This window comes from Tasmannia lanceolata, unplaced genomic scaffold (assembly GCF_043159265.1).
Source record: "Tasmannia lanceolata isolate RefF3 unplaced genomic scaffold, GAP_Taslan_0.1 ptg000008l, whole genome shotgun sequence".
NCBI lineage: Eukaryota > Viridiplantae > Streptophyta > Magnoliopsida > Canellales > Winteraceae > Tasmannia > Tasmannia lanceolata.
Genome location: NW_027518685.1, coordinates 5,190,819 through 5,212,351, shown reverse-complemented (window position 1 = coordinate 5,212,351; position 21,533 = coordinate 5,190,819). Strand labels below are relative to the sequence as shown.

Genomic DNA, 21,533 nt, shown 5'->3' with positions numbered 1-21,533 from the left:
TAAATCTTTGGAAAAACGATTTGCCGAGGAAGATCGACGGCTCTCATTCATCAAAATTTTGAAATCGATATTTCTATGGCAATATTGGGCTTCAACGAAAGAGTAAAAATCAAGGATTCCAAAGATGAAAAAATTATCGAAATCGGATGCCAAAATTTCCGGAAAACGATATTTTTTTGTTTCCGTGAGTGTTCTTTCTCCTCACATTTTCTCTCCTCTCACCACACATTTTTTTAAGCTTGGGAAAACATGGCTTGATTCCTCTTACCCACTTGCTTTTCTCTTTCTCACCCTAAAGTTGCTAATATTCTCATATTTTGGGCAACATGTTGCAACATGTTTCCATAAAAGACTCTCTCAAGATAAGTGCCATCATCCTAACCATCCATTCTCATATCCCTTAAATTTTGGGCAACATGTTGCAACATGTTTCCATAAATGACTCTCTCAAGATAAGTGTCATCATCCTAACCATCCATTCTCATATCCCTTAATTTTGGGCAACATCTTGCAACATGTTTCCATAAATGACTCTCTCAAGAAGAGTGCCATCATCCTAACCATCCAAAACCACCTAACCTCCTAATCCAATCACAACCCTACACCTTTGGTAACTTTTGCCATCCCATTCTCCTATAAATACCCTCTCATCCCACCAAAAAAGAAGAAAAAAAAAAGAACCCCTCTCTTAGAAAATTTAGCCCTCTCTCTCTCTCTCTCTCTCTCTCTCTCCCCATTCATAGTGAGGAGAGCAAAGAAAAAAAAAACAAAGATCAAGAGGAAGAAAGGCGGAGCGGATCACACATAGGCGGGATATTTTCGAATTTTTCGGCTCTCGGATTCGGCGAGGATTTCGATCACAGGTAGATGCTTAATTTTCGGATTTTTCCAGGATTATTTGGTATATTTGCATAATTTTTAGTATTTAATTGGATTTAGTTGAATATTAAATATGTATGCTCAAAATCATGATCTACATGAGTGTTTCAAAAATAAAACATATACTAAATGAATTCCAAAATTAATGAAATTTCGTGGGAAACTAATATGATACTAATACATTCTACCATGAAGTTTTGAGAATTTTTAGAATTTGTTTGGTATATTATTTTGTGCTTTCTTTGAAACTCATCAGATTTTGGGGGAATTTTTACATACATCAGATCACAGATAAAATTCTCAAAATTTTGACAGTAGTCTTATATTCCATATTTCTAGTTGCTGTAAAGGTTTCAGGTGATTTAGATCTTGTTTCATGTGGGATGTAGTGTTAATTCATAATCTGGTCTGAAAATTGAAAAATCCGAAATTGATAGTAAATGGTTTCCAAAATTCATGAAATTCTCACAGCATGCTATTTTTACTCATATTTTATTTCTGTAGAAATTTCATTGAATTTAGATTTCTATTTCTAGTAGTTTCGGTGTTATTTTTGCAATCTGATCAATTAATTGTTAAATCAAAATTAAATATGAGTTTAATGTAAAAATCTGTAAAAATATTTCAGTAAGCTACATGTCATCATATCTTGTTGGTGTAAAAGTTTCAACTCATTTCGAATTCGTTTGCAATAATTTCACTTGTAAAATCACTCATATGTTTAAAATTGATAAAATTCATTGAAAATCCGAAATTAATTGAAATTCATCTGAAAATCTCTGAAGAACCTTAAATCTCTGTCACATATTATCTCTTTAATCCATTGAAACAGAAATCTTAGGATCATTAGAATTCCCTGAAAAAATGGCCAGTACATTCATAATCGTATACCAATTGCAACCGATCTTTGACAATTTGAATACTTAAGCTATAGCATGTTGTTGGCTCCGAGGTTACTGTCCACGGAAATCCTGAGATATGCCAGGCAATAAGATGTTATAACCTAAGTATTAAATTGCGCAAGGAAAGAGCGCACGATTCCCTTCCTTGGATGCTATTCTGGGCCGGAATTGGTAAACACTAGAGCCATTGGTAATCCTTAAGTGTCCATAAATTGAAAATCCTTAAAATCTGAAATTCATTAACCTCGAGAATTTAAATCGATTTGTCTTGTGTCTTTCCAAACCGTTGGATCGCGGTTTCCGTCGTAAGAACCATTAGAGCCCAATTTAGGAACACTGGTGTGGTGTCGTGTCCTAAGTTTTAAGGAGTCTTAGGTTTTAGGGAGTCCTAAAGTTAGGAGTCCAGCCTCATCACGGACGCTTGCTATGGATAGCAACCGTGCCATAGGTCTAGTTACACTAGTCACCCAATCTTTCCTTAGGACAAGCCTAGTAAACTAGGATGTAGGCTAACCTGCATTAGTCTAAGGAACATCTTGCATTTAGATAAGAATCATATAGCATCTTAGATGAAATCCTAAGATAATAAAATCCTCAACTTGAATTAAATAATTTCTCCTAAAACTGTTGAAACAGTCAATCCCGTCTAGGTCGGTGTCTTAGTTGAGTTAGGCATAAGTAGCTTAGGTGCACCGAACTACTTCGACTCTGATCCCAGTGAGGCTTGGGTACGTAGGCAGCTTGGATGTCTGATGGCATACCAACCGCGAGTCGGCACCACAACAAATTGTGGTGTTTTGTATATTAATTTTCTTGTAAATGCTTAATTAAATCACTTAGGATTTTCCATGAAATTAGATTTTAGGATGCATGTCACTTAGTTCGCACATTAATATAGAGTTGAATGAGCCATTTAAAATAAATTTAAAAGAGTTAGCTTTTGGAATCGAAGACCGATTATCGGGCAGGAATGATGCATGTGGTGGATAACTCCCCATACCTTCCATTCTTGTAACCAGGTAGCGAGTCTAGATTTCTGGTTAATTATGGGTCCTAGATCCCACATCTAGGTGACGACTCTGTCAGTCTCTTTCGTGTGGAATTCGGATTACCTTAGTGATCCCAAGTTCACAGGAAAGACGAATTCAAATCAATAATAAAATGCACACGCCAATTGCGTGGGTACGAGAGACCAAGAGAGAGCGCGTGGCGGCTCGCGCCCCACCCCCTCTCGCGGGATCGGGTCCCACAGTATGCTTCTAAACATTGTACGTGGCCCTTTGAGTTTCGAAGATATTCGGACAGTTTACGGCTTCCTTTGCCCAGACTTTAGATCTGCATGCAATTCTTTGGGTTTGTTGGAAGACGATAACGAGTGGCACGAAGCACTTCAAGAAGCTTCTATTTGGGCCTCACCACATCAACTCCGACATCTATTTGTATCAATTTTAACATCATGTCAAGTGACGAATCCATTGCAATTATGGAACAATCATTGGAGAGACTTATCAGATGACTTGCAGTTTAGAGCCCGAATCGCATTACACCATTCAACCTTATTATTACCCGAAGATGTCTTGCGAAATGCTGCACTACAAGAGATAGAAATCATTCTTACTTCAGTCGGTAGAGGTCTTTCTGATTATCCTTCTATGCCGATACCTACGATGATAGAACATAGCATTCCAAATAAATATATTCGGGACGAGTCAAACTTTGATCGCACAACAGCAGATCTTGAATTCCATCATCTACATGCCGGCCTAAATTCAGAGCAATTATTGATATTTAACACTATCATCAACTCATGTGTCAATAAGCAAGGCGACTTTTATTTTGTATATGGTAGTGGTGGTATTGGAAAGACCTACTTATGGAAGACTTTGATTAATAAATTACGAAGTGATGGAAGATTAGTGTTGAGTATTGCATCATCTGGTATTGCTGCATTGTTACTACCAGGCAGTCGTACTGCTCATTCACGCTTCAAAATTCCACTCGATGTATTTGAAACTACTGCATGCACGATTACACATCAATCAGAGTTGGCAGACTTGATAAGAAAAGCTGAACTTATTATATGGGATGAGGCGGCAATGATACATCGGTACACCATTGAAGCAGTTGATCGCACATTGAGGGATTTATTAACGACCCCTTCTTTTGATGCACGATCTAAAGTTTTTGGGGGGAAAACTACTGTTCTCGGAGGTGATTTCAGACAAGTACTTCCTGTTATCCCTAGAGGAAGACGAGAGGCTACTGTTGCTGCTTGCTTGCAAAAATCATATTTATGGAAGCAGTGTCAGCTACTGCATCTAACAACAAATATGCGTGTATTCCAACACGGATTATCTTCTATAGACCGTAATGAGGCCTCTGAATTTGCACAATGGCTTCTTGATATTGGAAACGGAACATTGCCTGCAATTTCAATTCATAATCATATGGAAGCTGACTGGATAAAAATTCCAAATGATATGCTAATACTTGATAACGATACTGGAGTGGGCCAATTAATATCAGAGATCTACCCAAATTTAACATCTAATTTGGACGATGATACTTACCTTGAACAGAGAGCTATTTTAGCCCCGAAGAATGATGATGTAGATCACATTAATACTATAATGTCAAAGATCTTGCCCGTTAGCAGTAGAACGTACTTAAGTGCTGATGCTGCTGTTAACAAAGATACTCATTCCTCATCTACTGATTTCATGACTACACCTGAGTATCTACATTCCTTAAATTTTCCAGGAATTCCTAAGCATTCTTTGGAGTTAAAGGTCGGTCTTCCTGTGATGTTGTTACGTAACCTAAATGCTTCTATCAGCCTTTGCAACGGAACACGATTGGTTGTAGTTATCCTAGAGCGACGGACTATTCGCACAAGGATTATTACAGGAGCTAACAAAGGTGACATCCACTGCATTCCAAGAATTGTATTGTCCACATCCCCCTGTGATTTTCCTTTCATATTCAAAAGGAGACAATTTCCTTTGAAGGTTGCTTTTGCAATGACGATAAATAAAAGCCAAGGTCAGACTTTGTCAATGGTTGGGATATACCTACCAAAGCCTGTTTTTAGTCATGGACAACTTTATGTTGCTTTATCACGTGTCACTTCTCGATCCGGTGTACGATTGTTACTTGGCAATAAAGAACATCCTAGGCGAGGATACACGCGAAATGTTGTTTTCAAGGAAGTTTTACAGTGTCTTTAATATATGGTATACATATTTCTCTTAATCTATCCATTCTTATAAACTTGCTTCGCAAGTTCGTATTTTTTTACCATATATAATTAATTGAATTTTTTCTTGCTAGGATGGAAGGCCGTTCTTATCCACCATTCGCATTTATAAATCCCTCTCAGACCAAATGGAATATTAAGTGTCGTGTGAAGCATATCTACGACATTTACAATTTTGATAATCCTTGCAGCAAGGGCCGTCTTGTGAAAATAGTTCTAACTGATGAAAGAGTGCGATTCATTTCCTCAACAATGAATGCTCGCTTTTTTATCTTCAATTATATATGTTTCCTTTATTCACTATTACTTCAATCTATAATTATCGTTATTTCTTTATTCTATCAGGAAGAGGAGATTCTGCTACTTCTTTTTGATGAAAATATTGAAAGATACAGAGGAATATTAAGTGAAGGTGGTGCTTACTATATACACGATGTGGTTGTTAAACCTAACACTCAGCGTTGCCCAATCACCAATCATCAATACCATTTGCGACCAATGAGATTTACTACTATTCTTCCATTTGATGGACATAAACTCTATACTCTTATTATATTTGACTTCTGTTGCTTTGTGGAAGATATTCTCGGCATTTTGGTTTACGTCTCCAAAATTCATACCATTAAGACACAGAACAATTTCACTTTCAAGAAAGAGTTGGTCTTGATAGATGACAGGTAATTTTTTAAGCTTCCTTTATTCATATTATCATCTTACTATTTCATTCAAATTTACAATCTTAACCCAATTGCCTTATTCATACCAGTAATCGTCCAGTTCTGTTGACCTTATGGGCTCTTAAGGCTCATTCCGTGACAGAGGATAGGGGTGGACATGGTTCGGTTCGGTTCGGTTTTGGGGTATACCCAGAATCGAACCATATATAATCGGTTCCTTGAAATTGGAACCGAACCAGAACCATATATGTTTGGAACCGAACCGAACCAGAACCATATATAATCGGTTCGGTTCGGTTCTGGGTTTACCCGACCTTCACCAAATCAACGGAATTTATTCACAACAGTTTCCCTCCTTTGTTTGAATGTTTGGTTTTTTTTTTCTTGAGATAGAATAACTTTATGTTTCCAGCCTATCATTGTTGGGAAAAGCAGAGCACAAAAGTCTCTAATGAGATGATGAATATGACTTTGTGGGGGCGTTATACAAAGTTAATATTAAAAAGAAAAGCATGCAGTCACTTTCCCTTCCCACATCTTCTTTCCTGCCATTAAAATATTATGGCTTGTTTGCCAAACATTTTATAAAATCGAGTGAGTGGAATCAGTCCATTCACTTTATTTTTTGGGAAGTGCTGATTAATCTAAGGGTTTTAAGATGGGTCGGTTCTCGGTTCGGTTCTCGGTTCCGAGATCCCAAACCCAGAACCGAACCGAATTTCCATCGGTTCCAGGTTTTTAGAACTGGAACCGAACCATATAACTATGGAACCGAACCGAACCGAACCATATGTGCCGGTTCGGTTCGGTTCCTCGGTTCGAACCGGAACCATGTCCACCCCTAACAGAGGACATGGTTCACCTACCCATATTCGATACCGTATTGATGGTGAAGGCCGTCAAAGTTGTTCAATATCAAGGTATATCTAGAATCGCTATTACATTTTCTTTTGTTTTCCTTTCTAACATATAACAATATTCTAATAATAATCTCTTATAGGTGGGTCTTTATCAAGCACGGGATACACAACTACAACAGTCAATCCAATCAATGTTGGTGCAGAAAGACTACTAGCTTGGTATCCAATTTTCACATTCCTTTAAAATTAAATACAATCCTTTTTCACATATATTTTAATTATAATTTTTTCCTACTTAGGTTGGAAGGAAATGCAACTGCTCGCTCATTACTTAAGAGAATACAATCATCTTCTTCACCATCAAGTGTCGCTTCTATCTTACCGCTAGCCAAAAGAGTCAACATCACTCAGTTTTATCAGCATTTGCAACGTGATGCATTAACGGTAACCCAAATAAACACATTCATTTCTAAGAAATATACAAATTCTTGAACTTTTTTGGAACTAAGATGCGGTCTAAAATTGTAGCCTACATATTATCGGATCATCGCAACATTAGCTCAAATTCGCATTGGTCAGTTGTGTAACGCCCCGGATTTTTTTTGAAATTACCAACTCGGTGCGTAGAAGAATATTACATTATCTTTCTCAAAAACTTTCATTATTTCCAAGATCTCAAATACAACAACTACGTTTAGAGGGTTTACAGAAATTAGGTCTAACTTATTACATCTTAATTCAAGACATAGTTGATACATATTTAAAACATATTTGTCCTTTAGAACAGTTCTGCATTCAACTCTAGCATTCCTCATCTTTCATCTATACTTCACCTGGGGGTTGGAACAATAAAACAAGGAAAAAAGGGTGAGCTCAAATAGCCCAGTAGGGTATAAACAACAAGTGATGTAGAATTGTCAAGCTCATAAGAACATGATATTTTGCAGATAGGACATCTCACATTATAAACATGGAAAGAAAGAATATGCACAACATGCTTTCCAAATGTATAGAGAAAACTTACAGAACTTGATATCAAGAATTATATATAGACTTCATTAAGCATAGATGCTTTCATTCATAGCCATATCTCGGCCCATTCATAGCCATACCTCGGCTCATAATCCTCTAGATTTACACTCTCTAGAGTCGTTTTTACCCACGTGCACATGGAGGACTATAACGCGTCCACCCGTCATCATATCATAATTCAGTCCATATTCAGAATTAGGGTATCACAAGATAAACCCTAAACATAAACATATCTCACGGAAACAAGTTTCGAGGATACAAGTAAAAATTATTTATCTGAAAGGAATGGGGTCTGAAAGAAAGGATCCCCCTTGGATTCTCATCAGTTGTGGATCTCAGAAGGATAGAAACTCTTATGGCAATAGAAAATCATTTCATCCAGTATAGCAAAAGAGAATCAAAGGAAGAAAACCCTTACCTATAGTTTTTCGGTCACAGGTTTGTTTGAGCTTACACCTTGGAGTGGATAACCTGTAAATATATTCTAATTTTATCAAATTCATGTTTTAAGGCAGTGTCCTTTCTGTCCAGGTAATGTCCATCTATGTCCAAAATAATGTTCCTTGTGTTCAGTGTTCTTTCTATTAAATTTTTAAGATCATGGGGCCTAGCATGCACTATTCATATGGACCCCACATGTTATTATTCATGTGGACCCCACATGTTACTTGTGCTCAGCAGTTCACCATTCTTTGATTTAGTTTAATTCTTGGCTACTATGCTTAGCAGTTTGCCTTTCTTTGATTAAAGTTTACTTTACGGTTACTATGCTAGCATTTCACCGTTCAAATAAGATGATAAAACTTGCATAATCTATAGCGAGTTATCGCCTCTTATGCATGCTTTATCCTGATATTTATATAGGTGGTAGAACCAACCATTTACTTTACGGTTACTATGCTAGCATTTCACCGTTCAAATAAGATGATAAAACTTGCATAATCTACAGCGAGTTATCGCCTCTTATGCATGCTTTATCCTGATATTTACATAGGTGGTAGAACCAACCATATTAATAAATACTTTAACTATCTATATGAAATAAATACTTTAACTATCTATATGAAATAAATACTTTAACTATTGAAAGACTTACCTTGGTAGTGATGAAGTGGATTTCCTTTTTCCTTTTCCTCTCTCTTTTCTTTTTTTTTCTTCTTCTTCTCTTCCTCTAATAGATATATTTTCACCTACTACTCTCTTAAAAATAATAATTAATCTTATTTAATTATTATTTCACCTACCATCTTCAACTACTCTCTTAAAAATAAGATTAAAAATAATAATTAATCTTATTTAATTATTATTTCACCTACCATCTTCAACTACTCTCTTAAAAATAAGATTAAAAATAATAATTAATCTTATTTAACTATTAATTAATGATACTGGTTGTGGCGTGACCCGCTATTTGTGGGTCCTGCTTGTTGTGGGTCCTACTTGTTGTGGGGCTCACTGGTGGTAGGACCCGCTTGTATGGGGCCCGCTGATGTGGGACCCACTGTTGGTGGGACCCGTGTGGGGCCCGCTGATGTGGGACCTACTGTGAATAGTATTTTTAAATAGTGCATCTCAATAGTGAACTTGCATAGTATTTCTGCATAGTAATCTTGCATAGTGACTATTGTGAATAGTAATTATGAATAGTGACTATTGGTAATTTTTAATATATGTAAATATCTACTCCTTTTTAGTTGACATCTGAGGCGGTGGCTTAGTGGTAGGAAGCCGTTCAATCCTAGCTCAGAGCTGGGTTCGAATCGCGTATGCCCCATTATGCCAGATGTCCTCATTTCCGATTAACTCGGGGAAAAATGAGTAATGGCCGATGATTACCCATCTATGAGGCCATTTTTATTTATTTATTTGTATATATATATATATATATATATATATTTTACCGGTTCTTACAAGTTGCATTGCTACAGTGCATGTGTGGCATGCAAACACAAATTCGTACCCTCAGATAATACAAACAAGTGTAGCTTTTGTGAGTATGGTTGCGATCCACCAATCTTGAGGTATGTTAAACATTACTTACCTGGTTCAAATGTCATCTTACATACAGTCCATTTATACAAGGCTTTAGTACACACACACACATATGTCTGTGTTATCATAAAATCGAATGTCTGCATTAACATTTTCACATATTATTCAGCTACACAATTAAGGCAGAGGTTGTCGATGAGACAGGAACCATGGATTTGAGATTATTTACTGATGAGGCAGAGCATGTATTGGGCCTCACAGCATTGGAGTTTAGAACACAGGTTATTGAGGTAAATTCTTATTATAATCTCCAATTATTTTATAATCAAATATTTTTCGGCAAATGCATTTCTAATTCATTTACTAATTTTCCCACTTCCGTGTAATTTTTCTTAAAGGGTGATAATATAAGCCGTTTCAATCGGATATTCTCTCCACGACTATGGAAAAAATATGTCTTTATTCTATCAAATTTGAAAGGGAAATTAATGATAACTGATACTTCAGACTTCATAGTGCATTCGATCATTGACGTAGATTACTCAGAAGAGAGTCATGCACTACTTCACTTAATTGATGGTAATCTCAATATAATTAACATTTCATTAGTGAATAAGATTTTGTATGTACACATTACATGCAAATAGAATAATTTCACTTATTTTTAACTGCAGCACCTGAAATGGGAAATGATCACTTTCCGATTGAATCAATCATTGAATCAGTGACAATGCATTCCTCACTACCAAGTTCAAGCACTCTTTCTCATGATGTACACTCTTCCTCATCAGTAATTGGAGTAGCCACTCATCAATCCCTAATTGACACAATCACAACACTTTCTTCAACAGCAAGTTCAATCACTCATTCGAAGAATGTGTTACAATCACAGCTCACAAACACAGAAGGTACCATTACACATATGTTAAAGTCAAATGCAATCGTACTTAAATCATATTGCTTACAATTTGCATTATTATTTATTTAGGGTAATAATAGTTTCACCCCCTGCATTACATGCACACTCCCCTCATAACCTGATTTCAAGTGAAAATATCATCTCCCTTTATTTATTTTTAATTTCCAATTTTTCAACCCAATTCATATTTACTATTACATTTAACAATTCACATAATTAAATATTACATTGTTATAGGAGATGTTTTGTCCTCTGCGAAAGGGAGAGGCAAGCAAAAATATCACGGATCACATACGGAACAGGATTCTCCATGCATGGTACTTAATTCACCAAACTTTCTTATCCTATATTGTTAGAAATTATATCAAATCTCAATATTAAGGTCAATTACATCTTCTTTTTTCAAAGGAACAAGATATCATATCAGTTCATACTCATGGAGAGAATTCAACAGTTGAATCAACCATCGCAGAATCTTCAATACATGCCTCACAAAAAAGAACAAGAGATGATGAATTGCATTTAGGAAATGTTTCCGAAGAAGGTATAAACTTTAAGATTTTAATCCCTATGCACACCAGTTGAGTTTAAAACTTATCTGCTCCTATTCTTTAATATGGATATCAATTCCGACATATACCAACACTCCATCTTTGTTTTATTTTCAGGATGAAGATGTCAGATCAAATGACCTAATTTTGGAAAAAAGTTACATAACTTTCCTATCACTTTAGAGTGCAAAATTATATAACTCGCCTTTTGGTTTGTAAAACATGTTAATATTACATGTAAATTCACTATGTATGAGTGCTTTTGAATACTATGTATATTTTAACTACAACTTTGTAAATAAAGTTTACCTCATGTCTGTATCTTCAGCTCATCTTAAACTATAGATGTAACTTATGTTAAATTCCCCACTTTCATATAATTTTTAAGGGAACCATGAACAACAGCTGAACCCAAACAGGTACTTATTAACTTTTTCCTCTATTTCATAATGTTTCTTTTCTTCCCTTTTTTTTAACAACTTTATTGTATTTTATTTGCTTCCCATTTTCTTAATTTTCCAGGTTGCCAGAATATGGATTCCATAACCAAAGCTAATGAAAAGGCCAACAACATTTAACATTCCTGCTACATCCATGTACTCCTTCACTCTTGGTTGATATTTCGTTTTGGCTATTTATTTGAACCACGTGCATGTACACCTTCTATAGTATCAAACATTTAACATTCGTATGTGTCATGCATGTACACCTTACATGATCGCGCATGTGATCATGTAAGTGAGAGTATAGAAGGCTGCGAATCATAGATCTATGGTAATATACTTTGAAAAGAGTCTTTACTAAACACACCACATTTTTATATAGAGATCAATTGTTGAATGAAGAACATGAATCACCATCTTTTCCTATCTTTAGCAAGACATGGACATGTGACCTTAAACTACACAAAGGCTTACATAAATTCTATAAATTTTTGCCAATAAAACAGTCCATATCTGTTTCAAGTAAAATTTCATAATTCTAATTTAAATGCAATTGGAATATTTTTTCATTCTTTTTCCTCTTACCACCAAAAACGGCTATAATTCAATGCTTTTCTTCAGGTATGCTAATGATGAAGATCGGCTTCCATTTCCTACTCAATCTCGATTCTTCTACCTCAAATAGCTTTCCACCTCTAATTTCAGGCTTGAAAATCCCTCTCAATCGAGGTACGAAAATCCGTGATTCGAGGGTTCAGATCTAAAATTTCATGAAATTTCAGGTTTTGAAAGTTTTTTTGCTATTTTTTTCGCATCTGTGTGTCTACTGTAGAAAATTCAATTTATATACTCATTTTGAGGAAAGCCAGAAATTTCTGATTGATAGTTCTAAGTTTCTTGCTCTCTCTTCCTAATATTTTTTTATTGATTTATTTTTCCTAATATGAACTGATTTTTAGGTCTCTCACACTATGTGTTGGATCATCTTATATAATGTTTCTTAATTGGCAAATTCAAACTTCGGTATCGAGATGAGATCAAAATCTTTATACCAAGCGCATAAAAATACAAAAGCTTGAAAACAATATCAAGCAATAAATAAGATTTTCAAGCATGCAACACAACAACTAAAATCCCAAATACTATTTTCTAAGTAAACTCTATTTTCTAAATTAGAGTTGTGGAAAAATCACTTGCATTTGTCTTTGACAACTTCACCACTCCTTTGCAAAGAATGAACTATGAAGACTACTGTGGACCCTGATCCGAGATAGGCGGCGAGGGAAACTGGTCCCTAGCACCCTCTGGATCATCCACGTGTGAAGGAGAGCTCTACCAAGGAACTCTCGAAACGGATGCCACCCTCATAGCATAGCACGAGTGGCGATATAAAAAGAAAGAGATATGTCTCGATCCGGAGCCAAGGCTCGAAACCAAGACATACCTGAAATAAACTCAGAGTCGCCATCCATGGATATTCCATGGAACCCTAAAATCAAATCCTCTGTGCAATGGATAACCAGAAATATATATGGTTTCGTGCCTGGTTACGAATGAGGAAGGTCTGAGAGCACCCCCAATTCGTCCGAGTGCAAGCACTTGGTCTCTTATGCCATTTTTAGTAACTCCAAAGAAGTTTGAATAAAAATCATGTGAAATGGGAACAATCCTCAGGAGTCGTCTACTTAAGCATGCATTTCCTGAGGATAAAGATAATAAGCACACATAAAATAAAATGAAAGATGTGTCACCTAAGCATAGCTAGGTTATGAGTGACATGCCTGATGGGTGTCTAAGTTCTGATGTGCAAACACATGCAAGTTATAGCTAAAAGGTATATGATCGGTACTAGAAAGTAAGAAAACACATCAAAACATACAATAATTAAACAAATCCTAAGACTCTAAATTATTAGCCCGAGTCCTCGGATGGTCTGGTATTCATCCAAAGAAGCCTACGTATCCCCGCCTCCACGAGAATCAAGGCAACGTAGTTCTTCGCGCCTATTCTAAGCTAGGATGCCTAAGACACCTAGACCTCTATCTTAGACTCGATCTTAAAGACCGGACCAGTTATTAAAAGTTTCTTGTACGATTATTTAAATTCCAGTGAATTGTGGATTTTAGGACACTCTATATGCCCTAACTAAATGCAGATTAGCCCTAAGCTAATGCAGGTGGTTCCTACAACCTATGTGTAACTAGGCTGTATTTCCTAAGAAAAACCAAGGGTGGACTAACGTATCCTATTCTAGTCATCACTCGGCGATGTGGATCGCCGACTGACCGGACGGAGGCGATCCTATAACTCTAGGACATACCCCTAACTCTAAAACAAGCACACAACAAACAAACAAACAAACAACCTATCAAAAGAAATACCTGACTCTAAAACTCTCTATCTAGGAGAAACTCCTAACTCTAGAGGGAGATCTTTTGAAAAATAAGATTTTAAAGGTTTTTGAAGAAAGTTTAAAATATTATTTACAAAAAGTTTGGCTGGACTTGGGATGTAAATCCCAAGCTGCACTACGTACCTCGGAAGAGGATCAAGCCAACGTAGTTCGAAACGAACTCTCAAACTACGCTTCTAAAAGAAACACTCACACTTCAGATTTTTTAAGGTTTTTTATATTTTCAAATGTTTTTGATATTTTTAAAGTTTTCGAATGTTTTTGAGTTTTAAATTTCTAATGTTTTTGGATTTTAAAGCTTTTCCAATGCTCAGGACCTTTAGATGAATTCACTCTTACAGAGAACAAACAAGCATAACCATAAACTAGGGCAAAGCCCTAAAGCAAAAAGGGGAAACCCCAAACAAGCAACTAACGCCTCAAAGAGACGAACCACAACAAGAAAGATAGCGTCCCTAGAAGAGAGAAAACGATCCAATATCCCAAGCAAGCAAAGCTTTAATAAGACTGAGTTAGCCTCTAATCAAAGCGAAGTAATCAAGAACTCTAAAGGAGAAACTCCGAACTAACAACACTAAAGAGGGGAACAAAGGAGTCAGAGACTCTCTAATACTACAACTTAGAGGAGGAATGAGTCAAAGACTCCCAAATAACGCCAACAGAAGAACCAATGAGTCAAAGACTCTCTAGTAATACCACAAAAGAACGAATGAGTCAAAGACTCTCTAATAATACCAATTAAGAAAACGAAGTGAATCAAAGACTCTCTAAAAGAAAAGGAAACACGAGTCAGAGACTCCACTAACACCAACTAAAGGATATATGAGTCAAAGACTCTCTAGAAAAACCAATAAGAGAAAAATTGAGTAAAAAATCTTTAATAACACCACCTAAAAGACAAATGAGTCAAAGACTTTCCTATAACACCACCAAAAAGGCAAATGAGTCAAAGACTCTCTAATAACACTATCTAAAGGATGAATGAGTCAAAGACTCTCTAATCATGGCTGACTCCTATGCGAATGGACTATCGACTAAGGAGAAGCTTACAAGCAAAAGGAATAAGAGACCTTGTGCACATTTGGCAAAGGTAAAACACCCAGCCGGGCCGAACAGCTACCTAGCCCTAGGGTGCAACAAATGTGCAACCCAATACCCATAAGGGTAGGGGTATGAAGCCAAGCCGAGTAGGGTGTTCTTCCAAAACCAAACGACGCACAAAGAGGAGAACTAGCGAGAGAATGAGACCGGGCGGGTTTCCCAAACGCACACAAAGATGGGCTCTAAGCAACCTTATCACTGCTCTTGCAAGGGGGAAGCAAGGCTAAGACAACTAATTGACCAGATTGTAAAATAACACAAAAACTACTAGAAATAGAAATCTAAATTCATGGAAATTTCTACAGGAATAAGATATGAATAAAAATAGCATGCTGTGAGAATTTCATAAAATTTAAAGACTAATTACTACCAATTTCGGATTTTTCAATTTTCAGACCAGATTATGAATTAACACTACATCCCATATGCAAATAGATCAAAATCACTTGAAAATTTTACAGTAACAAGGAATATGGAATATAAGACTACTGTAAAAATTTTAAGAATTTCTGTGATCTGAAGTCAGTAAAAATTCCCCCAAAATCTAATAAGTTTCAAAGAAAGCATAAAATAATATACTAAACAACTTCTGAAAATTCTCAAAAATTCATGGTAGAATGTATCAGCATTATATTATTTTCCCACGAAATTTCATTAATTTTGGAATTCGTTTAGTATATCTTTTATTTTTCTTCGTCAAAAAGATATATTTGAAGAGTTTTCTTTTTTTAAAACACGATTCTCGAGAAAATTACGACTCCGGAAAACGTCTTCCAACCTTGTACTGATGTGATGAACACAAGAAAAATTGTAAATTCTAAAAAATAGATCATCCTGAGATGGCTATTTTTTTTGAATTTCGTAATTACTCACCCTTATTTTAAATAAAATACCACTCTTCACTCAAATTTTTGAAAACCTTTGATCCAATGTCCGATCCGATCCAACAGTTATTTTACCCTATTTAAGTAGAACATCGTATTAAATTTTGGGACGAAACGGATTTGAAACACTCATGCAGATCATGATTTTAAGCATACACATTTAATAATGAATTAAAATCATTTAAATGCTCAAAAATCATGCAAAAATCTAAAAAATTACCAAATAATTTCGAAAAAATTCGAAAAACAGTGTACTTACAGTGGTGGAATTTCTCACTGAATCCGAGAGCCGAAGGAATCCGAAAATCCGGCCGTTATTCGATCCGCGCCACTTTTATTCTTCTCTTTTGTTTTTTCTTTTTTTTATTTTTATTTAAAAAAAAAACTACTGTGAGTGGGGTGGATGGGAAAAACAGTGGAGAGGGTAAGGGAATGAGAGAGAGAGAGATTCTCCTCTTTTCTTTTTTTCTTTTTTTTTTATGGGCTAAAGAGGGTGAGAGATCGGAGATGGTGGCCGGATTGGAGGTCGGTGGTAGGTTTGGTGGTGATGGCCGAAGATGTAGGTTGTGGCTCGGCCGGATTCCGGTGGCTTGCCGGAGAAGGTGGGTTTGGTGGATGTGGGGATGGTGGTTGATTGGTGATGAAGGTGGTGACTGTAATGGTGGGTGACCGGAGGTTGGAGGGTGGTGGAGGTGCGGTGATGAGATAGATGGTAGTGGTGGTGGCTCGGTGGAGGAGGAAGAGGGAGAGTGGCTGTGGGTTTCCCTCTCCCCTTCCCTTTTTTTTTCTCTGGTTTTCCTCCCCTCTGTTTTTTTTTCTTCCGTTTCCTCTCCTCCTGCGAGAGAGATCAAACCCACTCCTCTTGAGTGGGGAGACTCATCATGAGGAGAGGAAAATGATGAGTGGTTGTCCCCCTCTTGTCCCCCCATTTTCTTAATTTTTTTTTGCAAAAATTCAAAAAAACCATCATTAGATGGCATAGGATACCAAAATAAAACCGAGATACTCATTTTACTTGCAAATTTAAAACCAAAAGAAAATGATGATGTTTTCTTTCTTCTTTCTTTGAATATAAGCGGATCCCACATCAGCGGGCCCCACACCAGCGGGTCCCACATCAGCGGGCCCCACACAAATGGGTCCCACATCAACGTGCCCCACACAAGCGGGTCCCACACCAGCGGGCCCCACATTCTCTTTTGCTCGGATTAATTCCATTCATTTTCTGCCTGACCTCGGGATTTCATTCGAATACGCGGGTTTAGGGCGGCCCTATCAAAATGGGGTGTCTACAATGGGCACAATGGGTAAGTAATCATTCGGGTTTTCTTCGCATTTGGTTCTTGGACGTTTCGGGGATCGGTTTCAGACACTTCGGGAACTTGAGACTAACTTTGATCCTTAAGGATTTCGAATTTGGTTCCGAGACTCAGATTTCGGGATTTATTCAATTTTTGGAGAATTTTGGGTCAGGTCAAAATGGGGTGTCTACAACTAACTATCAAGTATTCCATCTTAGATAGACTTATTGCATACACTCCATTTTGTCTGGGCCCGCTAGATTGAAAGATCAAAATCTGGATCTTTCTTGGTAAAATTCAAGTTTTTTTCTTTCTATTTTAAGTTTTATATTCTTTTTCTACAGGTAATACATTAAGTTTTTATAATGTTGTCCTATTTTTTTCTTCCTATTTCTTTATTTTTAATTTTTTCCTATTATTCTCTTCCTTCGTTTTGCTTAGTTGTTTTGACTATTGCCTCAAAACTACTCCACTCACACATTTCATTATTCTCTTTTGACTAATCCAGGTAACACATCCACTTTTTTGTATTGTTTTGTAATTTTTTTTCTCTTCCTATTTCCTTTTTTTTTCCCAATTATCCTCTTTTTTTCCTTTTGGCTTCTTGAAGTTGATTTTACTGTTGCCTTCTTATTTGTATTTCTGTTTGTTTAAATATACCAATAGAAGAGGTTTTTGAGAATTTGTGCTTTCCAAACGTATATATTCAATAGAATCGAGATTTCAAGAAATCAAAATTCGTTTTTTTCTCTTTCTTTTCCTAATTTTAGGTTTTCTTCTAATAACTCCAAGATAGAAACTGCCTTTTCACCATTAATTCCATTTAGAACCTTTCCAATAATATTTCCCAAACCTGATTCCCTTCCAATTCCATATTCCCTTTCCTACTTCTAAATGAATTGCTTATGCACTGCATGCTTTCAAGTTTGGCTACAATAGTAAACCCATTTGGGATTCATGGCCTGATGGGAAGCCGGTTTTCTCATTCTCTTCTTTTCTTTTGTTTTTTTCCAGTACAATTCCATTCTTCCACTATTTCTTTCCAAAAGGGTCTCAGAAGGGCCTTTTTCTTTTGTCTAACTGCAATTTGGTTTTGTTGCAGATGAATAGCAATTAGTCTACTCAGATGCTCAATTTTCATGAATGGCAAATGAATAAAACCACCCCTTATATGGTAGATATCCATGTTTAATGCTACTAATTTAATTCATATTTCTATCTATATCGTAGATATCCATGTCTTATATTAGAGGGAAAATAGTTTTGATAAAAAAAATCTATGACTTTTGTTGTGTTCTGTTAGTGTCAGATGTTTTATCAATTTGATCTCACAATTGTGAAGTTAACACCTTCCATGCTCATTTATTGTTTTAAGATTTTTGTGTGTGAACTTTTGGAATAACATCACCAGAAATTGCTCATGGTCATGCCCTATTCTCTAAAAATCCACCAACGAAAGTGTTCTCTATCAATTTTTCTTTTGCTATATTGCAGGTTTTGCTCGAAACTATTTGAACCAATTACACATCAAATAAAAATAAAGTATTTGAATGAGTTGTATGTTGTCCATATTCTGAAATACATTTGGGTTTTTTTAGGATTTTGTTATGGAAGCTATATGGGTTGATTATTTTGATTGTGTCGGCTTATGCTGGGCTTTGTTTGTTTTCAGTTTTGGAAACGGATTGTTGTACATATCTCCAACCGTAGCCGCGCCTAAAAACAACTCTATTATCAATGGTAATATAGTTTTTCCTATATTTATTCTTCCGAATGTATCTTCTTCTTTTCTTTTTTTTAAATGGCTATCTTCTTTTTCCTTTTTCAAAGAATTTTCTTCAATGGAAGGACTGCATAATTAGATATAGCCTAAATTGAAATAATAGAAGATGTTCTTAACTCCCTTGGAGGCAATTAGTAATTAACCTTGCTTCGTCTTATTCCCATTCTAAGGAATAAATAGAGAGCTTCTTATTTTAAAAGTCTTAATGTTGAAATATCTTTTGATTGCATGCCTTTTGTTTGCACTTTGCAATGTTTTTTTTGTATTTGGTATTGAGTATTTGGAAGTATGTTTGATTTTAGATTTAACATGGGAAATGAGTGGAACACAACAAATGCAAGTAGCTGCGTTTACTTCCAATTTAGGGCATTACTAATACTATTTTTTTAGTGTCAACAGGTTCAGTTTTATATCATTTTTAAAACTCACCTCTTCATTTGACAGTATATTCAAACTACATCTTAATGGAGGGTAAACGCATTAACTTTATTTTTTTGTTATCTTTTCTAGGCATCCAAAGCACTTTTATTTTGCAAAGCACACCATATTCCCAGCCTGAATACATTGAAGTTTACATCTTTTGAAGAACTTCGTATCCCTGCTATATCGTCCATATATATATAATCTTACTAAATTGCAAATATTCCAGGATCTTATTTATTAATAAGACTTTTTTTTATTTCTCTCATATACATGTATGATTTATTTTTGTTTATGCATCTCAGGATCACATATTTGCGATCATTTCTTCATCTTCTCAATTTAACTAAAGTTAAGGGCCTTCATTTAAGGTCTTGCAAGGACAAGAAGATGTAGGCTGCAATAGTAGACACAGGTAAATATTCCCCATTTTCTTTTATCTTCTTCCAATTTTCTTTGTTTCTATTTTCATTTCTTAACAACAAAACACCCATTTGGAAAAAAATTGGATTTTTGGGGCCGGTTGATTGGCCTTTGATCACTTTATTTCTCAATTTTAGCGAAGTTCCTGATTACTAGGGTACTTGTGTCTGATTTGATAACATTTATGCTGCTTTCTTGGGATCTTTTCATTGATTTTAGATCAAAGGGATCTTCAGATCCCAATATCTCAGCTGAGATTGAGGTCGGGATTTTGTGTTCTCTCTATTTCATAATTAGTTTTACACTTTTTCTTCACATTTTATATTTATTCCTCTAATTTTCAATGTTTAATATGGCTTTGTGGATTTTTTGAAATTTATGGTTTTGGTTCCTTATATATGCTATAGGAGACAAAATTCTCACCACCTATGAAGCCTAACCAGCATCAAGAATGCCAAAAATATCCACAAATGTCCACTTGGATGAAACTGTGGAAGATTGTTTAAAGCATAGATTGTTTTCTTCTTTGTCTCCAAATTGGTTTTATTGGTTTCTCTTCAATTGGATGCAATTGTTTCAACTTGGGATGGTACTGGTTTGTAGTTGGAGCACATCGAAGTATCTCGAGGAAGGGGTTTGAAGCTAGAGCCCAAGCTAGAGCCCACCAGGCGTTCATTTAGTATGACGTATCCATTGCACCTGCAAATGAGAGATTAAAAGAAAGTGATCTTAATAAATAATTTAAGGGCAATGATGTTTGATCTATATATGAAACATCATTAGTTGAACTCATATGAGGCCTACGGTATGTTTTGTTCATTTCTTTTAGGTGGACTTAATGAAAAGATATCTATTCTGGATATATGATGCTTTATGTCTTTTTTATTTTCAGGTTGATAGTAGTTTAGGAAGCTTTCCTATCCGAATTCCCTTTTTCAACGGTTCACTGAAGGTATGTCTTTTAAAAGTTTATACATTCTTATTTATTGCTTCATCTTCTTGATACATTATGAAAGACTTCAAGTTGTCACCTCAACATGCAATGACCTTTAACTGTTGCCCATGGATATTACTTATTTGACTTATTAGAACAAGCTAATACGTCCTTATTTATTCCTTCAGGTTCTTCACATAATTACAACAACCCGTAAATTCTTTAAAACATCTTCAAATTCATGTTTAAATAGATGTGTGTCTAAATCAAGTATTGTTCGATCCTTTAAGAACCAATCAATGTCAAAGATTACAACCAATCAATGTCAAGGATTACAACCAACCAATGTCAACTAATGGGAATACAGCTTGTCTCACCTTATTGCATGGGCCGAGAAAGAAAAAAGTAATTGATGAAAATATATAAGAAAACAGAAATAGAACAACATTCTAAAAAGTTAATGTATTACCCGTATCCGTCAAAAGAGAGCAATGAAATGTGTGACTGGAGTAGTTTTTAGCCTATAAAAACAACTGGCATATTATCTAACAAATTTTTCATAACATAGGACATGAATCCCATGTTCTAAGGCCCAAAACTACTGTAGAAAAAGACAACCCCTTATGAAGAATCAGCAAACAAAACTAAATTACGTCATAGGTTGATCCAGACCGTCCATGTGATGGAACACAACATAAATATGTTGTGCCCCAAAAATCATTTCCATAGGCTGATCCTAGCCCTCCAATCTATAGATGTTTCC

At 35.7% G+C, this 21,533-nt stretch overlaps 1 protein-coding gene and 1 long non-coding RNA gene across 2 annotated transcripts; both read left to right on the top strand.

Moving 5' to 3' along the window:
- The first annotated feature begins 3,034 nt into the window (after nucleotides 1-3,034).
- Nucleotides 3,035-5,008, top strand: LOC143882479 (uncharacterized). Its single transcript, XM_077385956.1, has one exon. The coding sequence runs from the start codon at nucleotides 3,035-3,037 to the stop codon at nucleotides 5,006-5,008; it is 1,974 nt and encodes a 657-aa protein (XP_077242071.1).
- A 4,510-nt stretch (nucleotides 5,009-9,518) lies between these two features.
- Nucleotides 9,519-10,080, top strand: LOC143885339 (uncharacterized). The gene is made up of 3 exons (XR_013253209.1): nucleotides 9,519-9,627; nucleotides 9,768-9,888; nucleotides 9,997-10,080. It is a non-coding gene; the product is annotated as an uncharacterized LOC143885339 (long non-coding RNA).
- Nucleotides 10,081-21,533: the final 11,453 nt, after the last annotated feature.

What these genes read in the sequence shown, in the direction of transcription:
- LOC143882479 (XM_077385956.1), top strand. Translation starts at nt 3,035, where the DNA reads ATGCTTCTAAACATTGTACGTGGCCCTTTGAGTTTCGAAGATATTCGG.